Source organism: Hypanus sabinus, chromosome 1 (assembly GCF_030144855.1).
Source record: "Hypanus sabinus isolate sHypSab1 chromosome 1, sHypSab1.hap1, whole genome shotgun sequence".
NCBI lineage: Eukaryota > Metazoa > Chordata > Chondrichthyes > Myliobatiformes > Dasyatidae > Hypanus > Hypanus sabinus.
Genome location: NC_082706.1, coordinates 114,148,843 through 114,172,603, shown reverse-complemented (window position 1 = coordinate 114,172,603; position 23,761 = coordinate 114,148,843). Strand labels below are relative to the sequence as shown.

The 23,761-nt window shown below is 39.7% G+C and overlaps 1 protein-coding gene across 1 annotated transcript in view; it reads right to left on the bottom strand.

Annotated features, from left to right (window-relative positions):
• Positions 1 to 23,761, bottom strand: part of tg (thyroglobulin) — a 350,909-nt gene that overhangs the window by 245,042 nt on the left and 82,106 nt on the right. The window contains exons 21-25 of the mRNA XM_059987817.1: positions 20,691 to 20,840; positions 18,526 to 18,696; positions 15,875 to 15,997; positions 13,021 to 13,136; positions 10,503 to 10,611 (exon numbers count right to left, since the gene is read on the bottom strand). Of these exons, the coding sequence (XP_059843800.1) occupies positions 10,503 to 10,611; positions 13,021 to 13,136; positions 15,875 to 15,997; positions 18,526 to 18,696; positions 20,691 to 20,840 (669 nt within the window). The remainder of the gene's footprint in view (positions 1 to 10,502; positions 10,612 to 13,020; positions 13,137 to 15,874; positions 15,998 to 18,525; positions 18,697 to 20,690; positions 20,841 to 23,761) is intronic.

The following is a 23,761-nucleotide window of genomic DNA, read 5'->3' as shown; positions in this document are numbered from 1 at the left end:
AAAGCTTTTGGTTTGCTGGCTTTTATAAATCAGAGCATTGGGTATAGGAGTTGAGATGCAATGTTAAATTGTACAAGGCATTGGTAAGGCCAAATTTGGAGTATCGTGTACAGTTCTGGTCACCGAATTATAGGAAAGATGTCAACAAAATAGAGAGAGTCCAGAGGAGATTTACTAGAATTTTACCTGGGTTTCAGCCCCTAAATTACAGAGAAAGGTTGAACAAGTTAGGTCTTTATTCTTTGGAGCATAGAAGTTTGATGGGGACTTGATAGGAGGTATTTAAAATTATGAGTGGGATAGATAGATTTGATGTGAATAGGCTTTTTCCATTGAGAGTAGGGGAGATTCAAACAAGAGGACATGAGTTGAGAGTTAATGGGCAAATGTTTAGGGGTAACACGAGGGGTATTTCTTTACTCAGAGTGGTAGCTGTGTGGAACAAGCTTCCAGTAGAAGTGGTAGAGGCAGGTTCGATATTGTCATTTTTTAAATAATTGGATAGGTATATGGACAGGAAAGGAATGGAGGGTTCTGGGCTGAGTACAGGTCAGTGGGACTAGGTGAGAGTAAGACTACATCCACACTAGACCGGATAATTTTGAAAATGCCGGGTTTGCGTAAAAATGATAGGCGTCCACACTACGCATTTTTAAAAGTATCTGTCTACATTGAAACAGCGATTTTGGCGAATCTCCTCCTACTGCACATACGCAGGACTCATCTACCGAAAACAAGCAACCTGTTTGGTGTTGAATCTTGGTGTGAAAGTGCACACTTATGTAGTTACAGACTAGAAAAACTTAAAATGACAGCTGTTGGCTTTCGCACAGGAGAACTTAAAAGTAAAAAAAAATACTGGAGCATATGGAGGCAACCGACAGGGAGTTCACAGACAGTATGATCCAGCTGACAACGAACATTGAAAAACTGACCAACTCTGTTGCATTAATAAAGCCCCTTGTCAAATGTGTAAAACATGTCTGCATCAGTGTTATCTTGTATTTCCATACAATGTTACATTAGGCTGTTACACATCTATTGTCAGAGAAGTACTTGCATAAATAGGTAAACCACCTTCATACGAGCAAGGACAGAAAACAGGGTAAAGTGAGTATACTTATTTATTCAGTATGTTATGGGTCAAAGTATTTGGTGAGTACCTTTCTAACTCTTCTGGCTTCAGTCTTGTTGCCGTCTGTTCTGAAATTGTTAGGTTGCGTTCAAGAAAACAATGAAATAGCGTGCTGCCGTCTGATAGCGTTTTCAGAAGTCTCCGGTTACCCCGTCCACACGGATCTGCCCGAGCAGCATTTTTAAAAATACCCACCCTGGAAAGCATTTCTGAAAAGCTCCAGTTTCAGGGGACGAAAACGCCATTTTAGTGTGGACGGAGGGCAAAAATGAAGAGAAAAAGCTTTGGTTACGGATTTATTTGGCATAGTGCAGATATAGCCTAAGTGTTTGGCATGGATTAGAAGGGCCGAGATGGCCTGTTTCCATGCTGTAATTGTTATATGGTAGCACAGCAGTCAGCATAACATTATGACAGCAGCACCAAAATGGGTTCAATTCCTGTCACTCTCTATAAGGAGTTTGGACATTGTCCCTATGACCTTCTGGGTTTCCTCTGGAAGCCTTGGTTTCCTCCCACATTCCAAAGATGTACAGATTGGCAGGTTAGTTGGTCACGTGGGGATAATTGGGTGGCGTGAGCTCATTGGGCCAGAATGTTACTATGCTGCATCCCTGAATAAAGTCCATATCTTTTTATGCCTTGCCTCCCCTAGTGTGTATATAGAAACATCTCTTAAACATAATAATCAGATTAATAATTATCACCTCCTTGGCAGCATATTCCAGGTATCAACTATTCTTTTTGTAAATACTTACTCCTCAGAACGCATTCAGAAATCTTCCTCCTCCCCTTAACTACATGCCCTCTTATTTTAGATATCCCTTTGATAGAAAATGAATTTTAATATCTATGCCCCTTATAATCTTATATACTTCTTTCATATCACTGCCTTCATCCATCCCCACTCAAATTAATGACACAGGATAGCCCCTTCACAAAGTCATGCTTACTGTCCATGATCCATCACTGCCTTTCCAAATATACACGAGTCCTGTCCTTTTGATATATTCCGATAACGTTCTCTCCACTGATTTAAGGCTCAGGACCTACCGTTATTTATCTCATCCCTGCTGCCTTCCTTAAATAAAGTAAGAGCAATAGCTGTCCCAGCCTATTGCTGACAAAGATGTAAAAATCACTGTTAGGGGCCCATCAGTATTCTCCTTTGTTTCCCATCTCATTTTGGGATAGAGCACATATAGCCCTGGGTATTTTATGCACCTTGATATATTCCAAGAGATCTAATACCTCCATCATTTTAACATGATTTTCTTCAGAGTACCAGTATATACTGCCATCTCTGGACTAATTATCCTACAATTCTTTCACCCAGGTGAATACAGATAACTAATATTCATTTAGATTCTACCAACCACACTTCACAAATAGATTAGCCTGTTAGTCCCAAAGGGAACTCATTCTTTCTTCTACCTTTTCACTCCTAATATAGAATAACCTGGGGTTCTCCTTATTCTTTCCTACCAAGGATACTTCGTTGCCTTTTTATTTTCCTCTCCCAATTTCTTTCTTAAATGTTCTTCTGCATCTTCCCAAAAATCCCACTTTGTCTGTACCATCAGATTTTTTTGAGTCTTAAATTTATTGCCATATAATCACCAACACCAAATTCACATGATCACTAAAGTGAGTATTTGTCCTGAATCTTGAACCTTCGTTGGTTTAAAACAAATTGCTGTGAGCATGCAGTTAGAAAATTGGACAATATTGATTGCCAAAACAAAATTGACCTCAGTTAACTTTGAACTTCAGTATGCCCATGCCCATTTATCTGATTTTAATATAAATATTCCTATCTTAACTGCAGAAACCTTGTTTCCAATCTGCTTCCTGGCAAACTGCATTTGCTATTTTGATGCTGTTATCAACAAAATAAATGTTTCTAACATAGGAATGTTTCTTTTAAGCGCTGAAGCATTTTCAGACCGTTCAAATGCAAGTTGCCCTACCTTATTATTCCAAGCATTCATGCATGACAACCCAAAACATTCCATTTGCAAACTATTTCAGAAGCAGCTGGATTCTTCCCAAAAAGCTGAATCAACAAAAGCTGGGTCTAGCAGAACACTCACAAACTAACCACAAAGGGAACACAGCTTCTGAGAGATCAAGGAATAAAGAGGAGAGGAAATATCAAAGTTTCATCCTTCAAAATATCCCAAAGCACTTCCACTGATGAGATCATACTTTGCTACTAAAAGATTGAAGATAATGGAATACAAGTTGCTGCTGGTAAAATTAATGAGTAAATTCCAAAAATGTAACAAATCTAATATTTTTACAGAGCTGTTATTTTATTTTAAACAGGTTAGTGGAGCAAAAAAATAATTATAAATGTGATAACTTTTAGCTGTTTGTTAAAGAGTAATATAATTCTAACAATCTGATAGTGATTGGAACACTTAGGTTCCATCACAAAAGCATTACTCCTTTTCCTTCTTATCTTCCAATCTGCAGATAGTGAGTTTGTAATCTTTCCCAGCCCTGCAGCAATCACATCAACCATATTGCAACATTTCAAATGCAGCAGAGGTTGTCCCTCCAATTTTCTTTGTACAGGTGCCAAGCACACACACAGCAACCCATCACTAAGTAGACAATTACGATTTTTACCGTACTTCCAACATGAAAGTGGCTAGATGTGGAATATCTGGAATGTTTTGAGCACAGCTCACTCAGTTGCCAAGAGACCTGTTGGTCAAATGATGCATTTAGCTTTATGAGCACACTCTCCACTGTCAGAACACTGAGCCTTTGTGTCATCGATTTCTACAACATTGGAACATCATGTCAATGTGGACCAGCATGTCTATTTATATAATCCCATTTTCCTGCTTTAGTTCCATATCCCTTTCATTCTTGCTCAGACATATTGTCTCTTTAATGTTCTTCCCATTTCTGCCTCCACCACCTCTGGCAGCTCATTCCAGAAACACTTTAAACTCCCTTCATCCTCAGCTTGAACCTATGGCCTCTACTGTTGGACAACCCAGCCATGGGAGGAGATTTTGATTTTGATACCCCATCTATGCCTTCTGGAATTGTCAGCAAGGAAATGCAAAACCACATTTAGAAAAAGTGAACAGTGGGCAAATGTACCCAAGGGTAAAGATGCTAGAAAAGGAGATTGAAGCATGGTTGTAAAGGATAGAAGGAAGTAGTCAGATACAGTCCTGCCTGTGACCATCTGAAAGGAAGCAGGAGAAGTGAGAGAGAAAAAATGACTGGGGTGGTGATTATGAAATTAGATTTGAGGAGTGGCTGAAGGGATATTGGAAATGAAATGAAAAAAGGAAGAAGGCAAGTTGAGATGGGAACCAGTGATGGTGAAGACCCATTCAGGGCAGATACTGAGAAATAAATGAAGGAAGAAGTCTATGAGAAACCCAAGAGGTACAAGGGAACAAAAATTTCAAAAAACAAGTTGACATAAGTAAAAGCAGTGAGCTGGTTGAAGGAGGAGGTAGCACCAGAGAATTAGAAGAGTAAGCAGGGATTACTTTAAAACAACATTTTGCTTTGGAATTAGGTTAAGACTAAATTCTGCCTCTAGGTATTTTAACTCTTGCAGAAAAGAAAAACTAAGAATGAGGTATGGAGATGAAGATGCAAGAGACTAGAGATTCTGCTATAGAGCAACACAAAATGCTAAGTTGGTCGGGGAATAGGAACTGGAGTGATAGGACTGAGGATAGAGCAATTGATACACCAGTCGATGCAGTGTGTAATGAGACTGTAGGGATTGATAGACTAGATGATAGGCTAAAAATTGCAGTCAGTGGGATGAGGTGAAGTGCATTTTGGGGCAAAGTTGAAAAAGGTGATAAATACAGGACTGAAGGTGTTGTATTTGAATGCTTGGAGCATACAGAATAAGGAAGATGATCTTGTAGCACAGTTAGAGATTGGCAGGTGTGACATTGTGGGCATCACTGAAACATGGCTGAAAGAAGATCACAGTTAGAAAGATCCAAAGATTCACATGATATCAAAAGGATAGGAGGGTAGGTAGAGAGGGTGAGTTTGAAAACAAAGAGTTGACATCAGATTGGAAGATCTAGAAAACTTTTGGGCAAAGTTAAGAAACTGAAAGGGTAAAAAGACCCCGAAGGGAGTCATATACGGACCACAGACAACAGCCAGAATGTGGGATATAAATTTCAAAGAAATACCAAAGGTACATCATAAGGGAAATGTTATGACAGGCATGATGGATTTCAATAGGCAAGTAGATTGGGAAAATTCAACTGGTGCTGGATCACAAAAGGGGTAATTTGTAGAATGCCTATAAGATCTTGTTAAAGCAGCTTGGGGGTGAGCTGGATAGGGTGCTGTTTAATTAACCAGATTTGATTAGGGAGCTTAAGGTAAAGGAATCCTTGGGTGTCAGCGATAATATGATTGAAATCATCCTACAGTTTGAGAGGGAGAAGATAAACTCAAATGTATCAGCATTACAGTGGAGTAAAGGGAATTAAAGGAGAATGAAAATGGAGCTTGCCAAAGTTGATTGGAAGGGGTTACTAGCAGGCATGATGGCAAAACAGCAATGGCTTGAGTTTCTGGGGACAATTCAGAAGGCACAGGATAGGTACATCCCAAAGGTGAAGAACTATTCTAAAGGGAGGTTGAGGCAAGCATGGGTGACGAGGGAAGTCAAAGATAAGCTTTAAAGCAAAAAAAAGGCATATAATATAGCAAAGATTAGTGGGAAGGCAGAGGATTGGAAAGCTTTCAAGAACCAACAGAAGGTATCTAAAAAAATGTAACGTGCTGTAAGGTTTCACTGATAATGTAATGGTTTCTCTGTAGCAGCAATGTTTGGGTTATGACTAGGGATGACGGGGTTTGGAATGCTGCTGTTCTTTCTTGTGAATCTGGAAGAGATATTTTCACAGTCTTTTGGCCAGAGAGAGATGAGGAGAGAAGACGCAAATAGAGAAAGTTGTTAGACTGCCTGACGGGTGAACTTGGAGCGAGGGTCCAAAGGGCAGCAACGATCGGAGGAGGCCATATTTGTGAGCTCCAACACTGCACAATAGACTGTTTAATAAGATTGGAGCCTTTTTTTTTAATATATAAACTTTTTTTCTTTCTTTACTAACCATACAGTCAAAGTAAGAATTATAAAGCTTAATCATTTAATCACATATTGTGTACTGTTTGTTATTTCGGGGTAACTGATTTGTAACGGGGGCACATTGCGCAGCATCCACCCAAACCTTACTTCAGTGGTTGGTAAGTTGATGGAGAAGATCCTGAGAGGCAGGATTTATGACCATTTGGAGGGCATAATATGATTAGGAATAGTCAGCATGGATTTGTCAAGGGCAGGTTGTGCCTTATGAGCCTGATTGAATTTTTTGAGGATGTGACTAAACACATTGATGAAGGTAGAGCAGTAGATGTAGTGTATATGGATTTCAGCAAGGCATTTGACAAGGTTAATATGCAAGGCTTATTGAGAAAGTAAGGAGGCATGGGATCCATGGGGACATTGCTTTGTGTATCCAGAACTGGCTTGCCCACAGTAGTCAGAGTGGTTGTAGATGGGTCATATTCCACAAGGAGGTCACTGACCACTGGTGTGCCCCAGGGATCTGTTCTGGGACCCTTACTCTTCGTGAATTTTATAAATGACCTGGGTGAGGAAATGGAGGGATGGGTTAGTAAGTTTGCTGGTGACAAAGGTTGGAGGTGTTGTGGATAGTGTGAAGGACTGTCAGAGGTTACAGCAGGACATTGATAGGGTGCAAAACTGGGCTGAGAAGTGGCAGATGGAGTTCAACCCAGATAATGTGAAGTGGTTCATTTTGGTAGGTCAAATATGATGGCAGAATATAGTATTAGTGGTAAGACTCTTGGCAGTGTGCAGGATCAGAGGGATCTTGGGGTTCGAGTCCACAGGACGTTCAAATCAGCTACGCAGGTTGACTCTGTGGTTAAGAAGGCATACGGTGTATTGGCCTTCATCAATCATGGAATTGAATTTAGGAGCCAAGAGGTAATGTTGCAGCTATATGGGACCCTGGTCAGACCCCACTTGGAATACTGTGCTCAGTTCTGGTCGCCTCACTACAGGAAGGATGCGGAAACTATAGAAAGGGTGCAGAGGAGATTTGCAAAGATGTTGCCTGGATTAGGGAGCATGCCTTATGAAGACAGGTTGAGTGAACTCGGCCTTTTCTCCTAGGAGCGAAGGAGGATGAGAGGTGACCTGATAGAGGCGTGTAAGATGATGAGAGGCATTAATCGTGTGGATAGTCGGAGGCTTTTTCCCCAGGGCTGAAATGGTTGCCACAAGAGGACACAGGTTTAAGGTGCTGTGGAGTAGGTACAGAGGAGATGTCAGGGGAAAGTTTTTTACTCAGAGAGTGGTGAGTCCATGGAATGGGCTGCCGACAATGGTGGTGGAGGCGGATACAATACGGTCTTTTAAGAGACTTTTGAATAGGTACATGGAGCTTAGAAAAATAGAGGGCTATGGGTAAACCTAGTAATTTCTAAGGTAGGGACATTTTCGGCCCAACTTTGTGGGCTGAAGGGCCTATATTGTGCTGTAGGGTTTCTATGTTTCAAACGAGATTACTGAAGTCTGGCCAGGCCGGGGGCTATCACTCTCTATATTAAGCCGCTAGCTGAAGCGAGAGTTACAACAACAAGGAGCTAAAAGATTAAATATGAAGGTAAACTAGCCAAAAATATCAAAGAGGACACTGAAAGTTTTTCAGATATATAAACAGTAAAAAAATGTGAGTATAGAAACTACAGTGTATAACTACACTGGAAAGGTGGTTATAGGTGACAATTAAATAGACTGACAAACAAGTATTTTACAATAGTCATCACTGTGGAAGACACTACCAGAACACTAGAATGCAAGAGTGTCAGGGGACACAAATGAGTGGTATTGCTTTCACTAAGAAGGTACTTGGGAAGCTGGAAAGCTTATAAGATAAGTGACCTGGACCAGATGGCCCACATCCCAGTGTTATGAAATCCGTGGCTGAAGAGATTGTGGATGGATTATTAATGACCTTTCAAGAATCACTGGATTCTGGAATGGTTCCAGAGAACTGGAAAATTGCAAATGTCACTCCACTCTTTAAAAAGGGAGGGAGGCAATTATAGGCCAGTTCGCCTGACCTCATAGGTTGTGAAGATGTTGGAGACCATTATTAAGGATGGGTATTTGGAGACTCATAATAAAATCGGCCAAAGTCAGCATGGTTTCCTTGAGGGGAAGTCTTGCCTGACAAATCTATTCCATTTTTTTTTTAAGAAAATAACAGGTAGGAGAGTTAGTGGATGTTGCTTACTTGGATTTTCTGAAGGGTTTTCACAAGGTGCTGCACATGAGGCTGCTAACAAGATAAGAGCTTGTGTATTACAAGAAAGATACTAGCATGAATAGAAGATTGACTGATTGGCAGGCGGCAAAAAGTGGGAGTAAATGGCTAGTGATAAGCGGTGTTCTGCAGGGGTCATTACTGGGACCACATTTTTCATGTAATATATCTACAATTTGGATGACAGAATTGATGGCTTTGTGGCCAAGTCTGCAGAAGAAACAAAGATAGATAGAGGGCAGGTAGTATTGAGAAGCAGGTGCTCTGCAGAAGGATTTAGACAGATTGGGAGGAGAGGCAAAGAAATGGCAGATGGAACGTAGTGTAAGGAAGTGGACATGCACTTTGGCAGATGGAATAAAGACAGACTATTTTCTAAATAAAGTTTCAAAGGTCCAATGTAATGTCAGAGAAATGTACACAATATACATCCCGAAAAACAGGGAGCAAATTCAAAAATCAGAGGTGCAAGCAGTCTTGGGAGTATCTGTGATGGATTCCCTAAAGGTTAATTTGCAAAGGTGAGTCGGTGGTAAGGAAGGCAAATGCAATGTTAACATTCATTTTGAGAGGACCAGAATACCAGAGCAAGGATTTGATGCTGAGGGTTTATAAAACATTGCTCAGACTGCACTTGGAGTATTGAGGGCAGTTTTGGGGCCCCTTATTTTAGAAAGGATATGCTGGCATTGAAGAGGGTACAGAGGAGGTTCATGAAAATGATTCCAGGAATGAAAGGGTTAACATGGAAGGAGCATTTGCTGGCTCTGGGCCTGTACTCACTGGAGTTTAGAAGAATGAGGGGAGAGCTCATTGAAACCTATCAAATATTGTAAGGCCTAAATAGAGTGGATGTGAAGAGGATATTTCCTATAGTGGGTGAGTCTAGGATCAGAGGGCACAAATTCATAATAGTTGGACATCCATTTAGAGACGAGAAGAAATTTCTTTAGCCTGAAGTGGGTGATTCTGTGGAATTAATTGCCACGGATGACTGTGGAGGCCAAGTTATTGAGTATATTTGAAGCAGAAGTTGATAGTTTCTTGGTCAGTCAGGTTGTCAAAAGCTTCCGGGAGAAGGCGGAAGAATGGGGTTGAGTGAGTAATAAAACAGCCATGGTGAAGAGCGAAAAAAGCTTGAGCCGAGTGGCCCAAATCTGTTCCTATATCTTATGGTCTTAAACTGAAAGAACTCAGCAGGTCAGGAAGCACCTTTGGATGGAAATGGGCAGGTCATGACACTTAATCTGGATACTGCCTAATCTGCTAAATTCCTCCAGCATTTGTTAGAATAGGATCTTTTGGAAGTACTTAAAATTAGGGAATGTTTGAATTTGTGCCAAGGATCCAAACATTAGTAATAGTGATGTTGGGCACAGAGAGAATCTATAATTACTGACAAGTACCTTTATTGTCTCAACAGAAAAGCTCATGAATTTACACAGCCGAATACCCGGTTTCAGGTATTAGCTGATAAACTGTTTTCTTTCTCCCTTGGTGCTGCCCACCCTGTTGCATGTTTCTAGCATTTTACATTTTCTATCAGATTTCCAGCATCTGCAGCATGTCCCATCCCTAACAAGTTCTGTTGCAGCTCAGTTTTTCTCTCTCTGTTGCAAATTTGAGACAGCCAATTAAAACACGCCTGATTTCTGAATTTTCTCAGGCTAGTAACCTGAAATATTAACGTTGTTGCATCCTTAGCCTGACCTGCTAGTGAGTCCAGCTTGTTCTCTTTCTATATTACGATGTCAGCTGGGGAAAACGGAAGTGTCTTTACGAATAGTGACTTTTGATCCATTGATTCAATAGATACTTAAAACTATTGGCTTGGCACATTGGTAATACGGTATTAAACTTTGCTTCTGCTTCATGATTACATAGATTTTAAATCCTTTCCAAAAAAAAGCATAGAAAATAATAAACATCCTGTCCCTGTTATAGACAGGTGCTTAACTACTGATCATTCATGTTATTGGCTTTCAATTAGTACTCACCCTTCTTCCTGTAAACCTTTAGATTCCCCTCGCCAGTGCTGTTGATCCTGAGCTCACAACTGATCCCTTCATATCTGACTGTAGCCGAGTTCCCCAGGAAACCTCGACTCTAATAAAAAAGCCGAATAAAGTAAAAATATGATAACAACCAACCAACAGTGAGCTGAATATTGCATACAATACCTCTAAGGATTATTAAGGTTAGTAACTGACGTGCAGTGAATTACAGAACTGGATAACAAAGGCTGAAAGTGCACACGGAGGACCATATACAACTGGCATAACAAACCCTTCTTTCCGCTTCTTCTGAGTTGTCTGTCAGTCCCCCTCTCTGGTCCCCTACTCTTTCCCATTCTCCCATAGTCCTCTCTCTACCCCTATCAGACTTTCTTCTTCAACCCTCATCGCCCTATCTCCTCCATGCTTCTCACTTCATCCCTCCTCCACACACTTTCTGATCCCTCGCTTGGCTTCGGCTGTCACCTTCTATCTTGCATTCTTACCCCTCCCCCCACCTTCTTATTTCAGCTTCTTCCTTCCTTTCCAGTCCTAATGAAGGGTCCCGGCCCGAAATATCAACTGTTCATTCTTCTCCATTGATGCTGCCTGACCTGCTGAAGTCCTCCATCATTTAGTGTTTGTTAGCGAACAATGAGTTACGTTCCTGCCCAGATAACTATTTTAATCCGGTTTTCAGATTTCTCCCCGACGTCAGCACCCTCCTAGCTCTATGACCTCTCGCAGTTCTACAACTCTTTAAGAGTACTGCATTTTTTCACTTAGTGCCTCTTGAGTACCCTGTACTTCCTTTATACTATCAAAGACAGTCATGCATTCAACTGTCTATATTCAGAGATGTGAAATACCATCTCTGGTTAAAGCTGGCAAGGCCACATTTGATCCTTATCCCTAATGGCTCTGAGGTGATTTCAAGAGCCAATAGCAGTAGTTTGATAGGGCAGAGAGGCATACTGGGATACTTCAAAGTATAGTTGGGGAGTCAAGGACACAGGCTTGGGAATAGAGCTATGAATAGCCCATAAAGTTGACATGAGAGGGGTATTTTCATTGAAGAACAATACTGATGGAAGCCAATGTAAATAATGGTGCATAATATAAGGAAATTACTTCAGGAGAGGGATTGGAGGTAAAACCTTGGAAGTAAATTATGTAGATGCTATGGATGAACACATGAATCATTGGATAGAGAATATCCATGTTGTGAAAACTCCAGACAAAAACTCCAGTTCAACTTTCAACTTAGTAATTACAGGTTGGCCACCATGTCCATGATAACATGAGCTGCTTAAAGAGAATTACCAAATGCAAGTTCCTTGGCCAAATTCCTGAAGGCCATTCATTGATTACCTTGGCATAATCTAGTTTAAACAACAGGATTTCCATAAATAAATAAATCTGCTATTCAGTCCAGTTTCTAGGCTTAACTGTTATTAAGCATATCACAGAGCTGGGGTGGTTTACTTTCAACCTACATCTTTACTGTGCTTGCATAAAGCCTCACCGAACTAACTCCTACTTTCATTCACAAGCAAGAGAATATCTGCAGGTGCTGGAGATCCAAGCAACACACACAAAATGCAGGAGGTCATGGATAGACATGTCGGAATAGGAATGAGAAGTGGCTACCCATCTTAATTCTCCTTCCCATTTCCATTCTGAAATGTCTATCCATGGCCTCCTCTACTGTTGTGATGAGACCACATTCAGGATGGATGAGCAACAACTTAGTTTCCATCTGGGTAGCCTCCAACCTGATGGCATGAACATCGATTTCTTGAACAGCCAGCAATGGTCCATTCCCCCACCATTCCCCATCTCCTTTTCCCTCTCTCACCTTCTCTCCTTGCCTGCCGATCACCTCCCTCTTGTGCTCCTCCCACTTTTCCTTCTTCCATGGCCTTCTGTTCTCTCCTATTAGATTCTCCTTTCTCCAGCCCTGTATCTCTTTCACAACCAACTTCCCAGCTCTTTACTAAAACACCCGCTTCTCCCCCCAGTTTCACCTATCACCTTGTGTTTCTCCTTCCCCTCCCACCACCTTCTAACTCTGACTCCTCATCTTTTTTTCTGCAGTCCTGCTGCAGGGTCTTGACCCAAAATGTTGAATATACTTTTTTCCATAGATGCTGCATGGCCTGCTGAGTTCCTCCAGCATTTTGCGTGTCCTACTTTCATTTTTTCTAGTTCCTCAAACTCAAAACTGGTTAAACTTTATTCTCTGACTATCTACGGATTTTCAAAAGTAAGACCAGTTGCACTAACTGTTTGTCATATTCAATGCTTCCAATATCTTCCACATTGATTTCTTAGCTTAAAATAAGAAAGAGGAAATTGATGATAGTTTCTGACAATATGCTACAACGATAGCAGAATTGAAGGTGGAGACATTTTCTTATGTCTTGCCCCTAATGATAGTGCATTATATCATTCACATTAGCATCAGATTTGTTAGGGGTATCAAGAATTTGGATCAAAGAGCAAAACTGACTTCCCTTACCTGCCCAAATGTTTTACAGAGGAAGTTCGATTCTGAGCTATTGTAAAGCTCACACTTGTACTGGTCTCCTATGCTGACCAACGTTAAAAAGTTGCACATATCATTTCCAGAACATTCTGCAAAGGGAAATATTTATTTTTATACTTATTTTCTTGAGTTTAATTTCAAATAGTAGTAATCTTTCAATGGAAATACAACATGGAATGTAAAAAGGCTCATTTATCCAACCGATTATATTAAGAACACATTTGAAAACATCTGTATGTGGAGACTGGGTATTCCACTATTTAAAAAACAGTTTTCACTCATCTGGCAACTGTAGTTAATTCAAACACAATTTGATACGCTGAAAGTCTCCCAAGAGTGCTGACTGTTATGGCTAATTGTGTTCAAAGTTTGGATGTGGACAAAAACACCATGAGTGTTCTTATGCAGCAAGTTGTTATGATCTGAAATATACTGTTTGAAATGGCAGTGAAAACAGATTCAGTAGTTAAATTCCATTTCTGTCCCGCGAAGTCTATGTAACACATAAATGGGATGACAGGAGAGCATGAGAATGGGGCAAATTTGAAGCTCTTTCAAAAGTGAGTTATTTATGTACTGTGGTGTTTCTTTTAAGAACCAAGTTTCTGGGAATAATTTTCTGATATGGATGGGACAATTTTAGAAAATATATTTGTCCCAAAAGTGCAGTAATTTAACACAGAAGCAAACAAACTTTCCAGGTTCCAGGAAATAATCAATCCAGTTCTTGGAGCTATCACAGCTCAAATTATGCACCTCAAGGACTACATTTATTGAATACTTCAGCAAAAACTTGCAAGAAGCTGACCAAGGTTATTTGTTTGGGTTTTCTCCAAGATAAAACGTTCCTTAGCAACACTAACGTCACAGACAGTAGTTGGTGAAATCCAGAAAAAAAAAGTGCATGGAGACTACTGTGCAGACCAGTTTTTCTGAAAAAGGATGTTGTGAATATTAAAACCAATGAAAATTTTGTTATTTCATGAGCATATAAGAAATAGGAGCAGGAGTAGGCCATCCAGCCCATCAGGCCAGCCCTGACATTCAATAAGATCATGGCTGATCTGTCCATAAACTCAACTCCTTGCTTGGTTAATGAAAAGGAATCACAGGGGAATTGATGGGCAAATAAGAAAAGAAAGTGTTTCACTGGAATGGAGAAATAGAGAGGTACAATGGAACTAATCATTTTGGACAAATAGTCTCCTTCTGCGTTATTAAAAGCACAAGTTAAGGCATGTTGGAGTGACTAAAGACAGTGAGTTGCCTTTCCTCAAGAATACGAGTGAAGTAATTGGTTTTTACAAACGACATTGTTGCTTTTATTAATACAGTAATAGCAATAATTATCCAATTTCCAGATTTGTTTCTAAAAAAAATCTACTTGTCACAAGAGGACACAGGTTTAAGGTGCTGGGGAGTAGGTACAGAGGAGTTGTCAGGGGTAAGTTTTTTTACTCAGAGTGGGGAATGCATGGAATGAGCTGCCGGCAACAGTGGTGAAGGCAGATGCAATAGGGTCTTTTAGGAGGCTTTTAGATAGGTACATGGAGCTTAGTAAAATAGAGGGTTATAAGTAAGTCTAGTTATTTCTGAGATAGGGGCATGTTCGGCACAACTTTGTGGGCCAAAGGGCCTGTATTGTGCTGTAGGTTTTCTATGTTTCTATGTTTTTTCCCCAATCTGCTATAGCGAGTTAGCAACTTAATTCTCATTTTTAAAAATATTATCTGTGTTAGTTCCGTCCTGAAGGTGTTAGAGGAATACTTCCAAGCTATCTTTGAACTATAACTGGATTAATGTAATAAAAAGCAGATTTAATCAATCCTGATGAAAGAGACCCTCAGCCAATAAATTCTCTCTGAATGTATAAAAATATTCTTAAACTGTGGACTACTCTTGCAAGGAGATGATTTTTACCCATTGTTGTGGTATTCAGAAGATAACGGAGGTGTTTTGACTTCACTCAGTGCAATGCTTTATGGAGTCAGCAATGCCTCAGTAATAATTTTATTTATGTAATCTATTTGATCAAGATGGTGGCTGACTTCAATTGGAAACTATAACTGGTGATTTCTCATGCATCTGCTATCTCTGCTCTTTTTTGGTAGCCAAGTCACAGGTATGAGAGGTGGTGTCAAATGGTCTGCAATGCACTTTCTGCATGATGCTCATTGCTACAGTGGTGGAAGGTGTGAATGCTGAGAGTGATTTCAGGTAGCCTTATCTGCTTTGTGCCAAGTTTCTTGAAAGTTGTTCAAGCTGTGCTCACTCCAGAAAGTAAACAATATTCCTACCACACTCCTAACTAGTATCCTGCAGATGGCGAAAGGCTTTTGGGTGTCTGGAAGGATAAAGGTCACAGAATGACCTCTGACCTCTTGCAACATCATCAGTTATCTGGCTGATCTAATTGAGTTTCTGATCAATAGGGTACAAATCACAGAGTATAAATGATGACGATTTGACAAATTGGTAATGCCATGGAATATCGAGGGTAGGTATTTATACTCTTTCTTGACAGAGATAGACATACCCTGGTACTTATGTGGCACAGGTATAACTTGCCACTTAATAGCCCAAATGTTGCTTAGGTTTTGAACAGATAGGAAATAGGTTGCTTGATTCTCTGAGAAACCACAAATGGATTGAATATAGAGCAAACATGAGCAAGATCACCATGTCTAACATTATGATGAAAAGTCATTGATCAAGCAGATGAAGATGATTAACTTCAGATAAGAGTCTGCTGCTCTGAAGAGCTCCCTTGGAGTCATTTGACTTTGGCAGTGGTAATATTATCAGAGGAATATCGACATTAACTGACCTGAGAGACAATCTAGAAGGTGCCTCTGCCAATTAGACTGAGCTGTTAAAACTTTAATTACTTCCGTGTTTTCTGAGTTCAGAATGAGCTGGGATTGATCGATGCTGTCAAACTGTCGGAAGACTGCAGATAAGAGAAAGGAAAGTAATTCTAGAACTGTTAAGAGTTATTACTCATTAATATAGGCATCTGACACAAATATTAAATTTGAAGTTACAAATAATAAAATTGAAGTTACAGACATTGAATGGAATCAACACCAAGTCTATTGACAAATGACACATTTGCAAAACTTCACTTTTTTTAAAATATCCTTGATAGAGGAATACAGAGAAGCAGAAACAGACCATAGGGAAAATCTTGGGAAGAATTAAGAGGAAACAAAATTGATCAGTTTTCTGCTCATTGTAATATTAGACAAACGATCCCTGACTCTTTCTACAATAATAACTGACAATCATTGAAGCAACAGATGCGAGAAACCTGAAATAAAAGCAAAAAATGCTGAAAACACTCATTGGATCAGGCAGTCTCAAGTAAATATGCTTCAGATCTGAATTTTAAAGAAAAATCTTGGACCTGAATTATTGACCAACTTGCTGAGTGTCTTCATTGTTTTTTGTTCATATTTCTTTATCTAGCTGTTTATTTCTACCTGATGACATTTTGAGATATTTACCCAAGTCTTGTTGTTCTTCCTGTCACTATGACCTCAGACCTCACATTGGGCACTCAATGCATGTTGCAAGATACATAGTTAACTACATCAGGATCTAAACCTCACTTCACCTGACTGCTTGTTTCCTGGTGCAGTTTATCAAGTAATGTCTCAATAGTCAGAATCAAATCTATCATGTTTCCAGCCACAAAAACTCTGCTGTGACTGGATTGCTTGAACCAACAACTTGGTAAGGGAAATAATTTTTTTGTCTAACTTAATGAAGATAGCACAAGGACCTATCTGTTACCAACTTTTTTTTAAATATCGTTTTAACGATGAAGCAGATTATAGAAACTGTACACAATTCCTAAATTAGGCCTCACCAATGTCTTGTACAGCTTCAACATAACATCCCATGGCCTATGCTCAGTATTTTGATTTATGAAGACCAACATGCTAAAAGCTTTCTTTATGGCCCTATCTACCTATGCCACCACTTTCAATGAATTATGGACCTGTGTTCTTGGATCCTTTTGTTCTAACATACACTTTGGCACCCTGCAGTCCATGAAGTCATTGCTGTGTTTCCTCTCTTCTACAGACTGTGTCTATCTCCTGGGTAAATACAGATGGAAAAAAAATCCACTTAAGATCCCTCTATCTCTTTTGGCTCCATGCATAGATCACCATTCTGATTTTCCAGAGGACCAATTTTGTCCCTTGCGGTCCTTTTGCTCTTGGCATACCTGTAGAATCCCTTGGGATTCTCCTTTACTTTCTCTTAGTCCTCCTGATTTCTAAGTGTTCGCTTGCATTTCTTATGCGACATAAGTACCTCATTTGCTCCTACCTACCTATACCTGCCATGCACTTCCTTTTTTCCCCCCTTAACCTGGGCTTCAATATCTCTTGAAAACCAAAGTTCTCTTCATCCTTTATTCTGACAGGCACATACAAGCTTTGTACTCTCAAAACTTCGCTTTTAAAGGTCTCCCACCTACCCCCTTTGCCAGAAAACAGCCTGACCAAATCCACACTTGCCAGATCCTTTCTGATACCATCAAAACTGGCCTTTCTCCAATTTAGAATCTCAAACCATGGACCAGTCCTATCAGTTTCCATATTGATTTTGAAACTAATGGCATTGTGGTCACTAGATGCAAAGTGTTCCCCTACACAAACTGTTGCATCTGCCCTGTCTCATTCCCCAATAGCAGGTCAAGTATCACACACTTTCTCATAGGGACTTGCATGTACTTATAAAGGAAACTTTCCTGAACACATTTGACAAAATCTATCCCAGCTAGTCTTTTTACAATATGGGAGTCGCTGTACACAGAAAATCAAAATCATTGTCTAAAATAATCCTACGTTTCTAGCAACAGTCTGCAATTTCTCTACAAATTTTTTCCTCTAAATCCCAAGGACTGTTGAGTTGTCGATAATATACCCCATTAATATAGTCATAACCTTCTATTTCCTCAGTTCCACACATAAAGCCTCACTCCACGAGTTCTCCAGTCTGCTCTGATTGAGCACTGCCGTGACATTTTCTGTCTAATAAAACCAACCCTCCCACTCTGTCACATCTAAAACAATGGAATCCCAGAATATTGTTCTTCCAGTCCTTCCCCTCCTGCAGCCAAGTCTCACTAATGACTACAACACCATAATTGCACGTGCTGATCCATGCCCTAAACTCATCTGCCTTTCCCACAAAACTTCTTGCATTGAAATATACACAACTCAGGACACAAGTCCCACCATCCTGATGTATTTCTGGAATTGTATGTACTGCAACAGAGATACTTCACAGTTAATTAGGACCATAAAGGTAGTGAAAAGCAAGAAGCCTTGACTCACAAATTTCATGATTGATAATGGGAAGGGTGTTCTTGTTCTCCATATCTTTGATAAGCACAAATACCAATAAGAATTCATGACAGCATCTCAAAAAGGTATTGAAATTCAATGTAATAAACACACTCACCAATACAATCTGATTCAGAGAGGTTTCCGTTGATTTCAGTCCAGACCAATCGCACTCCAGTCGTGGTGACACAGAAAGATTTCTGTTCACTGCTATCTTGTTGTGCTGCTTTGTATTGTCCTTGCAGGTCACACTGCAAACTCAGTGGACTGGTTTCACATTCTGTTAAACCTGTTACAGTCAAATGATTCATATATGGAAACTCAGCAGAAAAGAGCAGAAAATACTTCACACCTAGCCATGTAAGCTCTTTGCTCCTCTACAATGAGGAAAGTACTCCATTCACCACTCTTTCCGAGAGTCAGCCCACTTCAAGGGTAAATGAGACTCCCCTTTGATATTTGCATGATCCTCGTTATTCAAAATTAATCATTATGACACTTATGAGAACCCAATGGCAGATTAAGTTACATCTTACAGAGTGCACCCCACCCCCCAATCTGACTTGGTTAAAAAAAAAGTCAGGATCCAAGTTACAATTCCTCCAGAGAGCCTGGAGAACAGAGAGGTCATTCAATGGCAGGATTTTTGCTTCTTGAAGGCTCCCACCTGAAATTTGCAGACTGTCACCCAGGGAGCTTAAACAGTATTAGGTTAAAATCAGAGTGTAATCGTATACGTGCATGTCGGAATTATCATCGGTTCTGACAAGTCCAAAAACACTTGTGGTACAGTCTGGATAGGTGAGGAATATAGGGGTTAATTTGTTTTTCTTTTTTAAAAAGAACTACAGGAAATATGCAGAACAAAATTTACATTTCAGGTTGAAGACTCTTCAACAGGACTCAGCAGCTCACCAGAAACAAGAGGAGAAAATGAAACCATTGAGAGAAAGCAGGGGAAAAGAAACAAATAGAAATCTTGTCAGAGGAACAGAGAATCTTCAATGCAGATATTCCTAGAAGAATAATGTAGAACAATATAGCACAGGACAGGCATTTCACACATGATGACTGTGCTAACCACAATGCCAACTTCCTTAATTCCATCTGCCTGCACGGTTCCTCTTCATTCTTTGCCTGTTAAAACAACTTGTAAACATGGCTATCATACCTACTTCCACCACTTGCTCTGGCAGTGAATTCCAGACACCTACCACTCTTTATCCAAGAAAAACTTGACTTTTATCCATCCTTTAAACTTTCCTCATCTCAACTTAAATTCATGGACCCGAATTGTTGAAATTTCACAGCAAAAAAAAGACTCTGACCATCTATTCTATCCATGCCTCTCCTAATTATATACAAATCCCTCAGGTCATCCTTCAGCCTCCAACAGTCCAGAGCAAACAATTCTTGTTTGTCTAACCTTTCATTTTCACTACTGTAATACATTACAAACTAGGCAATATTATGTTGACCCTCTTGTACACCTCTCTAAAACTCCACAAACTTCCTTGTTTTTCCAGGAAGCAGAAATGCACACAGTGCTCTAAATATAGTCTATCCCAATTTCCGTACAGTTTCAACATAACTTCCAGCCCTTTATACTCAACTGATAAGGACAAGTATGCTATAGAAGTTCTACATGCACCCAACCTACTCAATAGGAACTTGAAGGCCAATTTTGTTTTTTTTTAAACTACAAAGTGTGGTATCTTTGTGATTCAAGTTCTCATCCAGTTGCTTCAAAAAGGATTTTACATAACAAGTCTGACGCAAGTCTTTGTTTGCCTTCACTGAATGAAGATGGTGAATAAACACACTCGTGGAAAAAGAAGCAGTATCAAAGAGTAAATAACAGATGGATGCCCCTTGCTGAATATGTCATATGTCCACTTCTGGAATCAACACCATTGCAGGAATTCACTATATTTAACTGCAAAGGAAGAAATGCTTTACATTCCCTGTGTTGTCACAAACCACAGCATCAGATGACAAGGTCTCTGCTTCCAGTTTTTAAAATCATTAGTCAACAAGCACTGACATTCTTGCACTCTACAAGCTTAGGTTTTGAGCAAAATGGAGAGCAGAATTTTGAGCAGAATATAGAAGCAATGCACATGGAGAGATTAGTTGCCAAAGACGGGAAGCAGACACGAGGCCAGGAAAAGGAAGGAGAATGCATACTGTGAACGCATGAGGTTGGAAAGAAATGCAATATGGAAAATTAGGAATCAGAAAAGAGATAAACGTATTGAAAAAATGAATCAAAAATATGCTTACACTGGTGGGCCAAAAAAGTTCCAGGAGACACTGTTTTCCTTCCCAATGGGCACTGGTTACAATGCAAGTTTCCTGCAGTCTCCTGGTAAAACCCAGGGGGACACAGAATGCACCTCCCATCCTGGAAAAAGCTGCCAGCGGGGCATACAACTGTAAAATGAGAAGATCACGATTATCCATCACTTCGCAGACTGGAAACAATTTGCTTCAGCGCTGTACAATGAAATGAATAACTAAACTTGAGATCACCTTTGATTTTCTTTTTTTTTATCAATATCAATTTTCACACTTTCTGCTGAAAAGTTACTCAGAAACACATCAAACCTGCCTCTTAGCTTCTCATTTAGAGTACTCATTGTTGGGATGACATCAATCTTATTTAGAATAATCATTACTTTACATTAAGTGAGCAAAAAGACTAGGTGTGGTGATAATTAAACCCTCTTTGAACTACCTATACTTCATGGGAATGGAGAGACTTTAGAACAGCTACTGCCCTGAGACATGTGATGATGGCACTGAAATCTACTTTTGAAATTTGGTTCCCACGTCATTGTACATTTAGTTCCTTCAACAGAAGATAAATTTCTATCCATTAATCTCTAAGTTCTGGGTCTCTGTATAGCATGCTTCAACACATCCAATGCTGAACTTGTGTGATCATGGCTTATATTTAGCTTATTGACTAAGCTGTTTGTTAAAAATCCAGAAACTCATATAGTTTTCAAAAAGAGGTCATCCTTGACCAAACAGTATTTAAACAAAAAACACTAAGAGACAAATACAAGCATAAATGATATAATATATGAAGATTATCAAATGTATTTTATACTTCAAAAGAAATTTAGCCAGAGACAGGGAGCAGTAGTGGAAAGGCAACAAAAATATTTTACAGGGAGTAAAAATAAAAGATATATATTCAGCTGGGAAAATTAATTACAGTGGATGTTGTCTACATGGATTTTAGTAAAGTGTTTGACAAAGTCCCTCATGGGAGGATCACCCAGAAGACTAAGATGCATGGAATCCATGGTGAATTGGCCGCTTGGATTCAGAATGCCTTGTGCATCTAAAACAGAGGGTAGTGGTGGAAGAGATTTATTCTAGATTGTAGTCTATGATTAGTGGTGTTCTGCAGGTATCTGTACTGGGACCTTTGCTGATTGTGATGTGCATAAGTAATTTGGATGTAAATGTAGATGGGTGTGTTCACAAGTTTGCGAATGATACAAAGATTGGTGATACTGAGGATACCATAGGAGATCAGCAAAGAATGCAACGGGTCATAGATCAGTTGCAGATATCTGTGCAGTAATGGCAGATGGAGCTTAACCCAGACAAATGTGAAGTATCATACCATGTAGGACAAATGTAAAGAAACAGTACCCTTAACAGTGTTGATGAGCAAAGGGATCTTATGGTCCAAATTCATAACTCCCTGAAAGTGGCTACACAGGTTGATAGGGTGGTTAAGGAGGCAAATGGCATGCAAATCTTTATTAGTTGAGGCAATGAGTTCAAAATATATTATTATATAAAAAAAGTCTTGGCCTCCGCTGCTGCCTGTGGCAACGAATTCCACAGATTCTCCACGCTCTGGCTAAAGAAATTCCTCCTCACCTCCATTCTAGAAGGATGCCCCTCTATTTTGAGGGTGTGTCTTAGACACTCTCACCAAAAGAAACATCCTCTCCACATCCACTCTGTCAAGGCCCTTCACCATTAGATAGGGTTCAATTAGGTCGCTCTTCATTCTTCTAAATTCCAGTGAATACAGGCCCAGAACCAACAAATGCTCTTCATTTCACAAACCACTTAATCCTGGAATCATTTTTGTGAACCTCCTTTTGAATCTTCTCCAGTTTCAGCACATCCACTCTCAGATAAAGGACCCATAACTGCACAGAATACTCCAAGTAAGGCCTCACCAATGTCTCAAAGTCTCAACATTACATCCTCACCTTTATATTCTAATCCTCCCAGCATTATAGTTGGGTGATTAACTTCCAAGGATACACAATGTATTGAAATGAAAGGCAGGTAGGCAAAAGACTTGGGGTGGCTCTGATTTAAAAAAATGAACTTAAATCATTAGGAAGAGGTGACATGGGGTTGGAAGATGTAGAGTCATTGCTGGTAGAGCTAAGAAACTGCAAGGTTAAAAAAATCCCTGATGGGAGTTATATACAGACCCCCAAAACAGTAGTAAAGATGTGCTCTACAAGCTACAACACAAAAGAAAATGCATGTCAAAAAGGCAATATTATGATAGTCATGTGCAGGTAGATTGGGAAGATCAAGATCATGCTGGATCCTAAAAGGGGGACTTTATAGAACACCAACAAGACAGCTTTTTAGAGCAGCTCGTGGTTGAGCCCATTAGGTGATCAGCTAGATTGGGTGTTGTGCAAAGAACTAGAAATAGTTAGAGTGCTTAAGGTAAAGGAACCCTTAGGAGACAATGAACATAATATGACAGAATTCACCCTGCAATTTGAGAAGCTAAGATTAGATAAATCAATATAACAATAGAGTAAAGAGAATTACAGAAGCATGAGAGAGGAGCTATTCAAAATTGATTGGAAGGGAACAATATCAGGGATAATGGCAGAACAGCAATGACTGGAGTTTCTGAGAGCAATAAAGAAAGGACAGGATAGATACATCCCAAAGTAGTATTCTAAAGGCAGGATGATGCAACTGTGGCTGACTGAAGTTGAAGCCGAAATAAAAGTCAAAAAGAGAGCATATAATACAGTAAAATTTAGTAGAAAGTTAGATGATTAGGAAGATTATAAAAACCAACAGAAGGCAGCTTGAACAAAACTCTTAAACAAGAAAAAATGGAAAACAATGATAAGCTAGCTAATAATATTAAAGAGGATACCAAAAGCTTCTTCAGGTACATAAAGTGCAAAAGGGAGGCAAGAGTAAATATTGGACTGTTGGAAAATGATGCTGGAGAGATAGCAATGAGGGACAAGGAAATGGCAGATAAACTGAATAAGTATTTTACATCAGACGTCACTGTAGAAAGCACTAGCAGTATGCCGGAAGTTCAAGAGTGTTAT